At 34.4% G+C, this 13,762-nt stretch overlaps 1 protein-coding gene across 2 annotated transcripts in view; it reads right to left on the reverse strand.

Annotated features, from left to right (window-relative positions):
• TBC1D22A (TBC1 domain family member 22A) overlaps positions 1 to 13,762 on the reverse strand; it is a 131,433-nt gene that overhangs the window by 100,543 nt on the left and 17,128 nt on the right. For both annotated transcript variants that reach the window (XM_056513655.1, XM_056513647.1), the window contains exons 5-8: positions 12,465 to 12,535; positions 8,308 to 8,436; positions 7,122 to 7,184; positions 1,370 to 1,484 (exon numbers count right to left, since the gene is read on the reverse strand). In XM_056513655.1, the coding sequence (XP_056369630.1) occupies positions 1,370 to 1,484; positions 7,122 to 7,184; positions 8,308 to 8,436; positions 12,465 to 12,535 (378 nt within the window). The remainder of the gene's footprint in view (positions 1 to 1,369; positions 1,485 to 7,121; positions 7,185 to 8,307; positions 8,437 to 12,464; positions 12,536 to 13,762) is intronic.

A 13,762-nucleotide genomic window follows, 5' to 3' on the forward strand; every position in this document is an offset into this window, starting at 1 on the left:
TTCTTCACCAAACACTTACAGTTTTCCAGTACGACAACCTTGACAAAGTGGCAAATACATTAACAATCATCAGGGTCTCCAAATGTAAGTTGGTGGTAAAGACAAACTTATTTACCATTGTAATTAAATGGCCTATTTAACATGGAATATCAATTCTCTAATCACATCTCATTTGAACTTCTTATTTCAATTAGCAACCCTAAAGTCTACTAGAGACCCTACTGCTCTAGGATCATTAAGAAGATTTTCATGATCTGTCAAATGAGGGAGTAAAAGGCAGAAACTGCAAATACTCTCAGGAGTAGGCCTTTACCCTTTTTAGAAGATGATTAGGGAGAAAGCAGCAGTAGTTCTCATTAGTTGCTTAGCAATGAAACGTCCCCTTCTGAAACAAAAAATGAACAAAGCAACAGAGGTGTTGCCACGCAAATGAGTAAATGGATAGTCTATCATCCACTCAAGGATAATCTGTCCTTCATTAAAGCAAATCAGTCTGGATTAATACACCAATGCATATCTTGCACAGACAAAGTAGGAAGAATCCACTGTATGTAGCCTCACTGAAGTAGCCACACAATACATTGCTCAATTTGACATACACAGCATCTAAATTTTCACTGGATGTATGATAAACACAAGTACAAGGAAAACAGTTTTAATTCAAACCAGATTAACATTTCCATTTTTACTGTCAAACCTTACCTTTTATATCAATAGTTACACCCAAGTTATTAATGATTTATTGTTAATAGTAATGATCTTAATGCTTATAACAACTTAAATTCAAATCTGCAAATTGAAGATTTAACCCATATCTAACTTTATGTTTTCAAAAATATATTCACACATAAAGCCACAAACTCAACGCAAATTGAGCTGAAGATAGTACCATTGTTACTAATGTTGTAAGTCTCAGAAGAGCAGAGTTCTTAACCAGAGAAATTTGATTACTGCTGTCTTAATTTTCAGACCCTAATTCCAGGATGCCATTATTTCAGTCATAGATGTAGCTTAATAGGTTCCTTTATTTCAATTTCCCCACAACTGATTTAAAAATATCCATGTTTCATGGGTCACTTTTTTTGTTTTGGTGGGATTTTTCCCTGCAGGGCAAGCATTTTTTGTTTTGCTGCAGTTGTCTGGTTCATACGTATAATATAAAGTTTGCAAAAAAAACGTGAATTAGAAGAGAAAGGGAAAATAAAACAGTGAACACTTCTTAAGCAGAAATCAAGACGATTCCTGAACTTCACTAACTACCTAAAATCCAAACTATGCTTTGATTAGTTCATCCAAAATGTTAGATTAAAATAAAAATGATGCTCAAAACCAATCCTAATTTATAATTCAGTATTAAGACAAATCTTACCTATGTATTCACAAACGAAGACTACAAAAAAAGGTGTAACAAGATCATTTATGCCCTGAACATATCCACTGGCTGGATGACGTATTGCCCAGATAAATAAAATTCTTTCAAAGATCTGAAAAAGAATTAAAGAAACCATCAATTTCATTTAACAAGTGATAAGCACATTTTAAACAAGACACTTGCAATTATCATAACATCATGGAATTATAGAATATCTTGAGTTGAAAGGTATCCATCAGGATCACTGAGTCCAACTCCTGGCCCTGTGCAGGACAGCCCAGGAATCACTCCATGTGCCTGAAAGCATTTTCCAAACACTTTTTGAACTCTGACAGGCTGGTGCCGTCATCATTTCCCTGGGGAGCTTATTTCAGTGTTCAACCACTCTGAGTGAAAAACCTTTACCTGATATCCAACCTAAACCTCCCCAGCTCAGCTTTGTGCCATTTCTTTGAGTCCTGTCACTGGTAACGAGAACGAAGAGATTGGTACCTGCCCATCTGCTTATCCTGCTTATGAGGATAAATTTAATATCATGGAGTTAAGTAGTATAAAAAACGTGTATATAAAAGCATAAATGAACACTGATATTCATAACCAACTCCCAGTGCTTGTAAGCTTCTCAGTTCTTCAAAAGGAAGCATTTTCAGGGTATTAGCACATGTTAAAACCAACCTAGTATATAATTCAGTTACAGTAGTTAATACAAAGTAGCTTTTATTCACTGGAGCTTTTCCAGTAATATAAATTTCCTCTTTTCTCAAGGGAAAGAAATATTAAATGATTTTCCCATAATTTTTCATCTCTTTGAAGGAAGTATACTACTAATGCAATATTCTATTTATCCGTAAGTAACAGAAAGAAGGACTTAATATAGTTTAGATTTTCTAATAACATGCCCATTAAAAGAGATTCCATGACAGTTAAGCTTGCCTAATAGTGCAGTGTGGAGTTTTACACTCCAGGCACCTGCATTAGTTAATGAAAAACCTGAAACAATCAGGAAATGTAGAAATATGGCAACTGCCTGCCATATCACAGAACCTCACCCTCTCAACTCCGTAAACTGAAGCTTGCTTGGGATCTGCAAAAGCTCGTGAGGCCACACCATATCTCAGCATGAGAGCAAGAAAATTAGAGAACTTTTTTCTGACTCCATTTAGGTCTGTGATAGGCTGTATTTCCTCTCAATTATTTGCTTCTGAAGATATTATATGCCTTTGAAAGCCTGCAAATAAGCAGCAGAGTGAAAGCTGCTACATGCTTTGTCCTATCTACAGGCATTCAGTCAAGGATATATAATCTTCTGAAACAAAAGAATGTTTGCTCATTCATGAGAGCACAAACTATGATGCTTTTCAGATCTGGCCTCAATACTAAAAAGGAGACATTTAGGAAGGATCCAAAGGATTCTGTGGTTTGCTGCAACTCCAGAAGTCAATGAATGCTCGGGCTTCAAGAAGGCCAGCGCAAGACCTGCTCTGAAAGGATGCATTAGGTGGAGGAAGTTTATTTGTGAAGTCAGGATTATTCATATTCAGTCTCACTTTAAGTTTTTATTAGATTAAGAGGCTGACTTAATTTTAAATAAAATAATATTTTTTAGTCAAATAGACCTCTTGCAGTAATTTTGAAGTTAGGAAAGGTCTCAGCATAAATGACTCACATCCTGGTGCTTGAAATTCCCATCACAGCCTTACACATTTTCAAAGTCACCTGAAGCCAAATTATATTTGTTTTAAAAAACAACCTTTTACTTTGAAAACAAGTCTCAAACAACAACATCTATCCTTCTCCTACAGGCTCTTTTGAGAGTCAACTGTCTTCCAGGTTTTGTTTCCCTAGCTGAAAATTCACAGAACAGGGAAGACAGCCAACAGTAAACACAAAAAGTTTTGGTGGGCACTGAAAAACAAGCCTTAAGACAGCTCATATCTGATCCATTGCAACCACAACTGAGATTGAGGTTTTACTCAGTGTGATTTCAGAGCTTAGGCAAAAAGGAAAGTATTCATTAGCAAATCCTCCATAGAAGCCTCTTGTTTCCATTAGCCAAGGTGCTTACTCCTTCAGCTACAACTTCTCCGTCTTGTCACATAATGCATTTTAACAAGAATATTAAACCAAAAAAACAACCTCTGTCCTTTAAGCAGTAGCTAGGGGTGTTTCACTGTCTTTCGATAACTGTATAAAGATTTTACACTCAGCCATTTACAACATGATTTTCCATCTTATATAATCATACCCTGATGCAATTAGTTGTTTATGTAATATTGTCAGTATTACTGGAAAATTGCCAATCTGGCAAGGTTAGTTAGCTCATAGCCACTCTGCCTGCTTCTGTCCATTGCAACTTTTACTTTCAGGAAAAGTAGTTTCTCAGTATTGTCAGAGTTATCATTCTGCATTTCACTTCTGAAAAAGGACATATTTAACATACTGCAGATACAAATAACAACTTTCTCAAAAAACAAATATCATAATGAGCTGACTAGAGAAACCTATTAAAGTAGCAATTGCAGAATTGTAGAACATGGTTATGCACTAGGCTAAATAAAAAGCTCATGGTGAGGCTACAAAATATGCACAGTCAACAATCAACCAAAAAACCACAACATTTCAGTAAGAACAGTCAATCAAAATGCCCATTGCAGAAACTACAAACATAGTGTTTTCTCATGAAGGCATGTCTGAAATCAAACAATTCACAAATTTATAGCACCAACCTTTCATTGCCTCAGAACCTGATAAGATACACAGTTTACACTGCAAATTGAGAAGCCTATGTATTTCAAAATGTTTTTAAAATCCAGGTATGAGGGGGATGCGGTTTGCAATTATTGGGGGGGTGGTGTTTTATTTTTGAGCAGGAAGCCCCACTTACTGATGGCACATCAGCTTTAATATCCCCAAATGCCTCCAATTAGAAATTCAACTACATACTGAAATAGCATTTTCAATTTCCTACCTTCTATTTCATAAAGTTTCATTTACTGTTCTGAATCAACAAAAAATGAGCTGAAAACCTGAACAGCAGACTGATTTAAGTTTCTACAACACTCATGACTGTGTTCAAATAGGACTCATTAAAAAGGTCACTTTCCCAAAAGGATCCCTTCTTGATTTCCAAACCAGCAACAAAAAGTGGAATTATTTTTCTACTATGAACCACTACATCTCAAGAGATGTCATTACCAATCTATTATTCTCTTTTGAATTTGACTCTCATTCATAATTACAGCAAGAATTATATTCATATAGATAAAGAAAAGAATCCATCAGCTTAAATGAAGGTTTGAATTACTTGTGGGTTTTGCCACCTCAGAGGAAATTCAAAACCTCCAAAGCCTTAATTCAAAAGCTTTTGAAAACTTGCCTCTTTCTTCCTAAGTAGGGGAAGGAAGAAAAAAAAAAAAAAAAGAGACAGAGGAGGGAAAGAAAAAAAAAAAAAAAAAAAGAGAGGGGAGGACAAAATTATAAACTATTTTAAATTGTGCAATTTTGTTGAAATTATTATGTGCAATATGCAAACACAGATGGGAAATACACAGCCATGTTCTTTTAATTTCAACAAAATTCAGTTAAAGCAAGATAATAAATTACACCAGTACATGTTAGCTAATCAAATCTATTACAACTAAATAATAAGTAGTCTTTAATACAACTTGACTGCACTACATGAAAGACCACCTCCAATTCCTCTGTTCTCCTCTTTCAGGGACACTATTAAGTCATTTTTAGTCCTTTAAATCCTTGCTCCAACATTACCTTCCCCTTACTCAGTATCCATATAACTCCCATAAAAAATAAACACTTAAACTCGATTTAAAAAAAAAAAACAAAAAAACTGGTAATTTCCACATAAGATTCAAAACACCTTTTTCTAAACTGTCGCATTTTATTACAGACCAAACTCTGAGTTCAGATAAGAAATGAAAACAGACTTACTAAGTCTAATTAAAGTTCTTTGGCAACAGAGACTCTGATACCACCAAGAACAGGAAAAATCTTGGTGGAACAGCAGCATTTGGAAATTTAAGTTAGGAGACTGTGAGGTTTATACATGTGCTGTTTTTCTGAAGCTTTAACCAGTGCTTCTGTCAATAACAGTCTCTTCACCTCGCTCTATGTGAGATTCTTCCCAGTAGTGATATCATTACTCTAAATCTTTGCAGAATCAGTAGTAAGTACAAAACTCACCATAATATCCACCACAATGGTTTTGCACACAGTGTCATCCCTTAAAACCCGTCTTTGAGCCTTACTCTGATTTCCTTTGCCTCTTTATAGCCCTGGCAATCTCACCTTAAAATGGGGGGATTGTTGCTCACCAGAGATCAGCACCATCTTCCCTCTCTGGAAGAGTCAGCTCTGGGAACAACACACCCTATCTGCAAGAGCCCTTGGGAATAGGGAAGGATCCCTGTGGGGCTGAGAGATTCAGTGGTGCTTTGGTAGGTCTCCAGAAATTGAGAAAGCAAGAGAAAGAAACATTGGAGAAATTGGGTGGTATGATCCTTTCCAGATGCTTTGCACAATGACACTAAGCAAGTAGGGTTTGTTTAAGATTATAGACAGAGTAAAAGACAGATGCAAGCCCATTCTTCCAGTAGTTCACTGATCTATAATAATTTCTTTAAAAGTTTATTTCTTACTGGTATTGTTCTTACTTATACTACTCCTCAAGTCATCCTTAGAATAGCCCAGGTAAAACACAACTGTGTAGAAAGAAGATCCTCCAGGTCCCCTTTCCTAGGGAAAGTCCTAAATTTATAGGTTCTTCTTTTGAAACACTGCACTAGGCTAGTTCTTCAAACCAATTCTCCAACGTGTGGAAGAGCACTGCCATTAAACAAATAATTGGAACAATGGAAAACCAAATGAAAGCTAGTTCTGCATTTAAGCTCCCATAATGAGTACAAGATTACGTTCTACTTGGATCTATAATTGTATGAACAGAAGCTACATGGTAATACTTTGAAGGTCTAACTAGAACCATTAGAAAGGGGAGTAAGGTGAAGAATTAAACTAAATACTTGAAAGAAGATAGTCCACACCATCTATGCTATTTATGACCTACATACTTCAAAATGAAAAGTCCCCATGAAATTCAATTCGCCAACAATATAAGCCAATAATATACTATACATATAGTTTATATTTGATTAATATATTTACCATTAGTCGCATTTAATCACATTATTATATATTTACATTAATTATATAATTAAACAGTAGCATAACAATTTAAATACTGTAATTTAAATAGTGTACTCAACATACAAAACTTACAAAGAAGCAAAATCAGATAAGGCATTCAAACCAGTCGTGCTACAAATTCAAAAAGGAGAATTTCCCAAGCAGGACTTTTTAAGAACTTCCAGACCTTAAATTATTTTGACAAATACATGGAACCACTAAGGATTATTCTCTGGATTACTTAAAAAACACAGTATTAACAAAATATATAAAAAGGAAAAAAAGGGGGGAAAAAAACCTCAAGGGCACAAGAACATAATAAAAACTGACAGATTCAATACAGGAAATTAATGAGGTGCCTTTGCTTATATTACTCATACTTACACTGCTATTCTTACTCTCTACATATACATCCACATTTTTTTATTTCTTTAAGCTAGTTCTGAAGTCAAAATAGGAAGTGTAATCAAGTTAATTATTAATCAAACTGTGATATCAGATCCATTAATAAAATGTTTTCTCCAACAAAAAGAAAATATATCATCCTTACCTCTGTTACTTTGGGCTGAAGTCTTAAAACTTCAGGACTCATGCGTGGTATATCTATATGTATCTAATTAGACAAAGAAGAATACTGTAAAAGGAACCAACAGCATACTTTCTAAACAACATAATACTTAAAATAATTATATTGGTTTACACTATTAGTTGTAATCCCATTGTATCATTACTTTTGGGATAACACGGATTTGTACCATATTTCAAAACGTACAGCCAAATCTTTTTTTACTCTTTCAATGAAGCAATCTTTAAAAACACATACATTTATATTCACAATATAGGATCCTTACATCACATTTTAATTATTTGCAAATTATAATTATATTACCTCAGGGTAATTATGAGTAAATACTTTACTTCTGTAAAGTCATATTCAACTGCCACTATCATAAAATCATTTAGGCTGAAAAGACCTATAAGATCATCAAGTCCAAATTCCAAAGGTAAAAGCAGAGTTTAGCACATATTTTAATGTCTTTGACAATCAAGAAGAGACCACAAAAATACCAGTATTTCCAAAATTTTTATTCCAAACTTCACAAAGGAGTTTTATGCAACAGAGTGCTCAAGTGATGATTTTGGTTTCCACTCACAAGCCTTATGTTAGTGATACTATATACTTCTTACTACTAAAGACTAGTCTTGACACTGAAAGAAAGAACTTCACTTCTTCTGTCCTAAGGAAGACTAAAGTATCATTGCTTAGTGTTACAAACTACTCATTTCAATACAAAACTTAAAGAAAAGTTATCTGCTTATCTGGGTGAGCATGAAAGTTTGACATGCCTATGTTTATAGCACATCATATATAGCTTCAACTTGTTAAGCAGAAGTTTGGAGCCAGTAAAAGACAGTCACTGTTGTACTTTCCCTGACCATCTCCACTCATTTGAAACAGGGTCTGAGCAGAAGATGAAAGACTTAAAAATACGACTATTTTTAAACAGAAAAATATGGCAACAATAACACTGACATTAAAGGAAATCCACTATTTTGAATTTCAGATCAAAACTACTTCATATTTTTGCTTCTAAAGTCTAGGAAAATTATTAGAGGGTTGTCTATCTGGTAAGATTAAAGAAACAGAGGAAAAACAGTAGCAAAGTTCAAAAAATAATCTCTAAGTCCTTTAATGAGTGTTCTGTAGATAAAAGTCAATTCAATAGATGTTCTACCTGTCTGTAGGTGTCTTGGTGGTTTTCATCATTTCTGGAATCATAGTATTGTTCAACAAATGCAAAATACTCTTTGCGTTTTCTTTGTAAAGTGCTTTCTCTTCGGTCCACATTTGCAGGAAGATAGCCCTGAAAAACATTGACATGAAAAGGATGTTACTCTTTGCCTTACAAGAAGCACTGCAGGTATTTGATTATATATGTGGCAGGAGATCTAATAAACTGACATAGTGTCATATGCTCCCACACAAACCTAAACAATCCTTTACTAAACTATTTTTCTAATCACTCCAACTGGTACAAAAGTTCAGATATAAACACCTTATAAAAACAGCTGGGTTTTTTTTTTTGCCTTTTTTTCTACAAAATGCAATTTGTCATAAAAAATACTAAGATAGTGTTGACTTTCTAGGAGAAAAGCTTCAATAAATAAGTTCAGGTAAATTTAATACAATGTGAGTTCCTCAATTTTCATGTGGCTAGTATTGGAGCAATTTTGTTACATTTTTAAACAAAGTGTATTGACTCAGTTGCCTTCAAGCGGGAATTTATAAAAATTAGCAAGGGAGGTTTAGATTCAATATTAGGAAAAACTTCTTCATGGAAAGGATTATCAAGCATTGGAACAGGATGCCTGAGCAAGTGGCCGAGTCACCATCCCTGGAGGCATTTAAAAGATGTGCAGATGTGGCCCTTAGGGACACAGTTTAGTGGTGGACTTGGCAGTGCTGGATTTATGGTTGGACTACACAACCTTAAAAATCCTTTCCAACCTATTGTTTCCAATCACAATTCTATGATGCATTGAAAATGTTATTCCTGTACACTTTAATTACTTCATTTATAATGACAACAGAATAAGTACAGAACATACTACATTTCAGATACCTTAAGAGGTACTTTCTTTGGCAATATGAATTCATTTAAGATATACAAACTTGTGTCTGATTTAAAGTACTTTAAATCCTACCAGCTTCACTTTTGCCTAAAGACTTTGTCTGATATTTAATATCTCGTTCCAGTGTGTTGTGTTAAATATTGAGTTCTGCTGCCCATTTATTCTCAACAGCTGTGGTTTCTTCCCTGTGGGATATCTTAGTTGGTTGCATTAGAAAATAATTCATTTTTGATACCAAATGTGATTGTTCAAAGGACACAAGTCTTTTTGCCATTATTCAGTTTCATAGACTGAACTAATTTTTCAATTCGACATGTCATGTTTCCTGTTCACTTTACAAATTAGGTTTTATTTTTTAAAGTTGGGAAGGCTTGAAATGTATCAGCAGTGAATAAATTGGTGCAGAGTTTAATCCACTTATTCAATTATTTCCTCCAAAGGCTTTTGCAGACATATCTTTACTTTTGTTACTCAAAAGAGAAGAGATCCTCTATAGTTGTTCTTGCTGTTTAGGTACAGTGTACTTAACATTTTTGCTATATTTTAAAAATTGATCATGTATTTTCTTTTAATATATTGTTACCAGTAGACATGCATAATATCAACAGAGAATCATATTGAAAAACTGTTTTCATCAAATACTTGTTAACATGATCAACCAGCTGACTAAAACAAATATCAAGTCATCAGTTTCTTAAATTGTATTTTTAAAATTCCAATTTCTATGCCAGTTTTACAAACAAGACAATCATCTGACTCAGGTATCACCAAACATAAAGGGCTCCCTGAAAGAAATTGTTTGGGCTTTTTAGAAGACTTTTGAATATTTGTGAAACACACACACACTAAAACCATAACTATACTTTGGTTTCTTCAGTTTTATGGTTGTTTTTAGTATTGCAACTCATCTTCAATCAAAATATCACTTAATTTTTACGAACACTTTTTTCCCCAGGAGTTCCTGTTGCACTGTATATAATCATAAAATGGTTTGTGTTGGTAAGGACATTAAAGATCATCTAGTTCCAACACCCACTAGACCAGGTTGCTCAGAGCTCCATCCAACCTGGCTTTAAACACTTCCAGGGATTACCATCATTACTCCCCCTTACCTGGGACATTAACAGTAGGTCACTATTAGGTTACCATCAGAAAAAAAGCATATGACCATAAAAACTGAAATCATTTCTCTTTCCCTCTTGGGAAAAAAGATGAAAAAAAATGCTGCCTTACAATATAGAAATGTAATGATTACTAAATAACTCATTTTTGGGTTTCCAAAATATACTAAATGAGGACCACATAATAGAAAAGAAATCACAGCAGGACTTACTCAAGAAAAGCTAAGAATTTTCAAAATACTGCCATTTGGAGGCAGAAAAAACAAACAAACAAGACAGAGTTTTGTAGATCTTACTCAAAAAAAAAAATCCACTTAATTGCTAAAATAAAAAAAAGCCATCTGTAAGCAGGTTTTTGCAGAGGTATGGCAAGATGAAGTTGCAAATTGAACATAAGTAGATCCTGAATTAGAGTTGTTAAAGCAATAGAACAAGAGAACAGGAGTTCACTTGGGCATTTTTCTAGACCCAGAATACTAAATTAAAATCAACTTATGGAATTAAGTTAAAGCTCCTGGAAGGCTATGCTCTGAGGAGTCAGTTCATTTTACATTTTTATAATTTGCATAATTCTAGCTCCCTAAACCTCAGTATCAGTCTTCTGAATAAAAAATTGAAACATGCTTATGTTTTCCCTTACTATGTCTCAAAGTCAACTTGGAGTTAGCCATAATTTTTCTTACTTTTAGTATTTTAAAACAGACATCCTAAACTTCAAAGAAAAAAAATGCCTTTTTTACTACCAAAATCACATATAAGTTGGGAAACAAAACTAAAATAAATTGCAAGCTCCATGTTTAATTTCAATTACAGCAGGATATTTGAATATCCACCATTAAGTTGCATCTGCATTTAGCATTAGAAGGAACTAAGCTGCAAACATAGTAGAACTCATCAGCAGGAGAGTTCTCTTTCAGTCACTGGAAATCAGTGTCAATCTGAAGTAAATACTTTGCATTCCCTACAGAATTATTCTATAAAAAGCAAAGCTATTTAAGTCTACTCTCTGAAAAATTCGATAGAGCTAAACTGGTGTGTGTGTGTGTATAATTCAGAATTTTAAACAGTTCTTAAATGCATGAAGATTTGCTGAGAAAGTGTCTTTCACAGCCTCTGGAGAGTAGACATCACGAGAGTTCTGCTTCTTTTTAATACAAACATCCTCATAAGCCTTCTCCCAACCAAAAGCAGACAAACAACAGCTAAAATGCTTAACTGTTTGTCATTACAAGCATTATAGATGAAAAGATTGACATGAAAAATGCCTCTATGAAGAATAAACTGTATTTTTGCAGAAGAACCTTTTTAAACACAGTGCAAACAGCAAGATGAAAAAAGTTCTGTTCTGTAACACCAAACTCAGTGAATCACATATTCCCACAAGCTTCTCTGTGATGCCCAACTGAAACACCTCCATGGTGCTTCAGACAACTTACTCTCAAGCTACAGCCATTGCAAAACCCTCTGGCCAAGGGGAAAAGTCTGAGTGCTCAGCCACCCAAAAACTCACACCACAAAAAAGTGATTAGCTTTTTAATGAAGTTGTCTCTCTGAACTACCTCACAGGCCTGACATCAGGAGAGCCAATGTCACAACAAAATTGACACAGTGGCTCAGAGTTGTTCATCATAAAGCACTATAGAAGAATCAGCCAAAAAACCTATAGATACTATCACTGCATTTCCTCACTACAGTGTTAATCCTTTCTTGCAGTTACTTTAAATGTGAAGTCAGAATGAAGTCTTTCATAGGACTCTGATGGTCTTTGCTTCCACTACTATGTGTCTATTTTCAAGAAAACTGTTAAGAATATACTTGTCTCTGAACTCTCCACCATTCCATCAAAACTGGTTGAAAGAAGCCACTGTTATCACAAGCTTTTCTTTCATAGAAAGTCAGGCTGAAAAATAAAGACACACAACTGGCATGATTAACTACTACTTCTCATCCCCCCCTTTCAATTTGATAGATTAATCTTGAAATTGAGTAAAAGAACATAAGTTCCATTACAATTCAGCACAAAACACATTTCCAACCATCACTGATGGATTACAATTCATGCAAAATCATTTGCAAAGCTTGAAAAAGCTATTAGTACTAAATGCAGAGGAAGAATAATAAAAAAGAATACAACTTACTGAAAGAAGCTTCCATGCAATTGGACGAACCCGTTTGGGAATGCCAGACCAACTCAATTTTCGCAATTCATCTATTAAAACACAATGGTTTCATGAGAAGCAAGAAAGTGTTTACAGCAATGGTCTTCTTAGTAAATACAGAAATATAGGGCAGTCCTAATGAATCAGTAAAATACTGGATAACTGCTATCCATAAGGACACCTATGGTAATAGGTACTTAGTGTGATAAGGTAACTCTCTGGAACATTTCTCAGCATTACTTTTTGGTACACATGCCTTATATCCTCGCAGTTGGCAACTTACTAGTAAATGTATCATTCATCCAAGTATTTTTGAGATACATATGAAAGGAATACAATGTATCAAAGCAGGTGAAAACACTTGCAATATTGTTAAGATCTAAACAAAATAAGGAGCAGCAGTATATGCTTTCAGAAAACATTAAGAAGTTCACAGTACTTCTGCACACTAAATATGCATGAATGAAAAAAGCACAAAACCATGCTTATACACATGACCCCAAGAAATTTCACAGTTCACAATAAATTTCTCCCTTATCCTTCATCTCAAGGAGCTATGAGGCATTGGAAGAAAAAAAAATGACCAAAGGATCAGTAACATTAGAAAAATATGACACTACTAGACTACTAGGGTGAACCAAAGTCTCAAAGAAACAATGAAAGCAGAACTTGTACATACTATAAATACAGATTAAGACAGAAATTCAAAAAGTCACAGGCTGGCACAACAAAAACACTTCATTATAAGTATGCTGTCACTACAAACACAATGATTCAATGGTAAAAAGATGCAATAAGCATCTGAAATGATTTTATTTTATTGCCATACTGCAGCTGTGATCATCCTGCCCAACAGGAACCCCAGAAACCTTGTTTCCCATTTTTTGATCTTCTTTTGTAAATATATTGAAAAAACTGTAACTCCACAACTACTTTTATTATCTCCTAGTAACACAATTGTCCATTCTCAACTCTATACTCACCAAAGCACTCTAATCTTCCACCTTTCCATTTTTTTGCTCCACCCTTAACTTGACTCAATAGGAACCCATGCCCAAACAACCATACCAACCTCTAACAGCCAATGTAAAGAAGAAAAAAAAAGTACAAAAAAGGAAAATACGCGGATCCACTGTCACAATCAGAAAAGTGAACTAAGTGATTAAATGAGTGGCAGACCATCCCAAATCACTCTACAAAAATTCCACTTACTTTTAAGTAACTCATTTAAGGCAAAAGATAGGAAACACACAAGCAAACTGGAACACAGCTTATTT

The sequence above is a fragment of the Oenanthe melanoleuca genome, chromosome 1A, assembly GCF_029582105.1.
Source record: "Oenanthe melanoleuca isolate GR-GAL-2019-014 chromosome 1A, OMel1.0, whole genome shotgun sequence".
NCBI lineage: Eukaryota > Metazoa > Chordata > Aves > Passeriformes > Muscicapidae > Oenanthe > Oenanthe melanoleuca.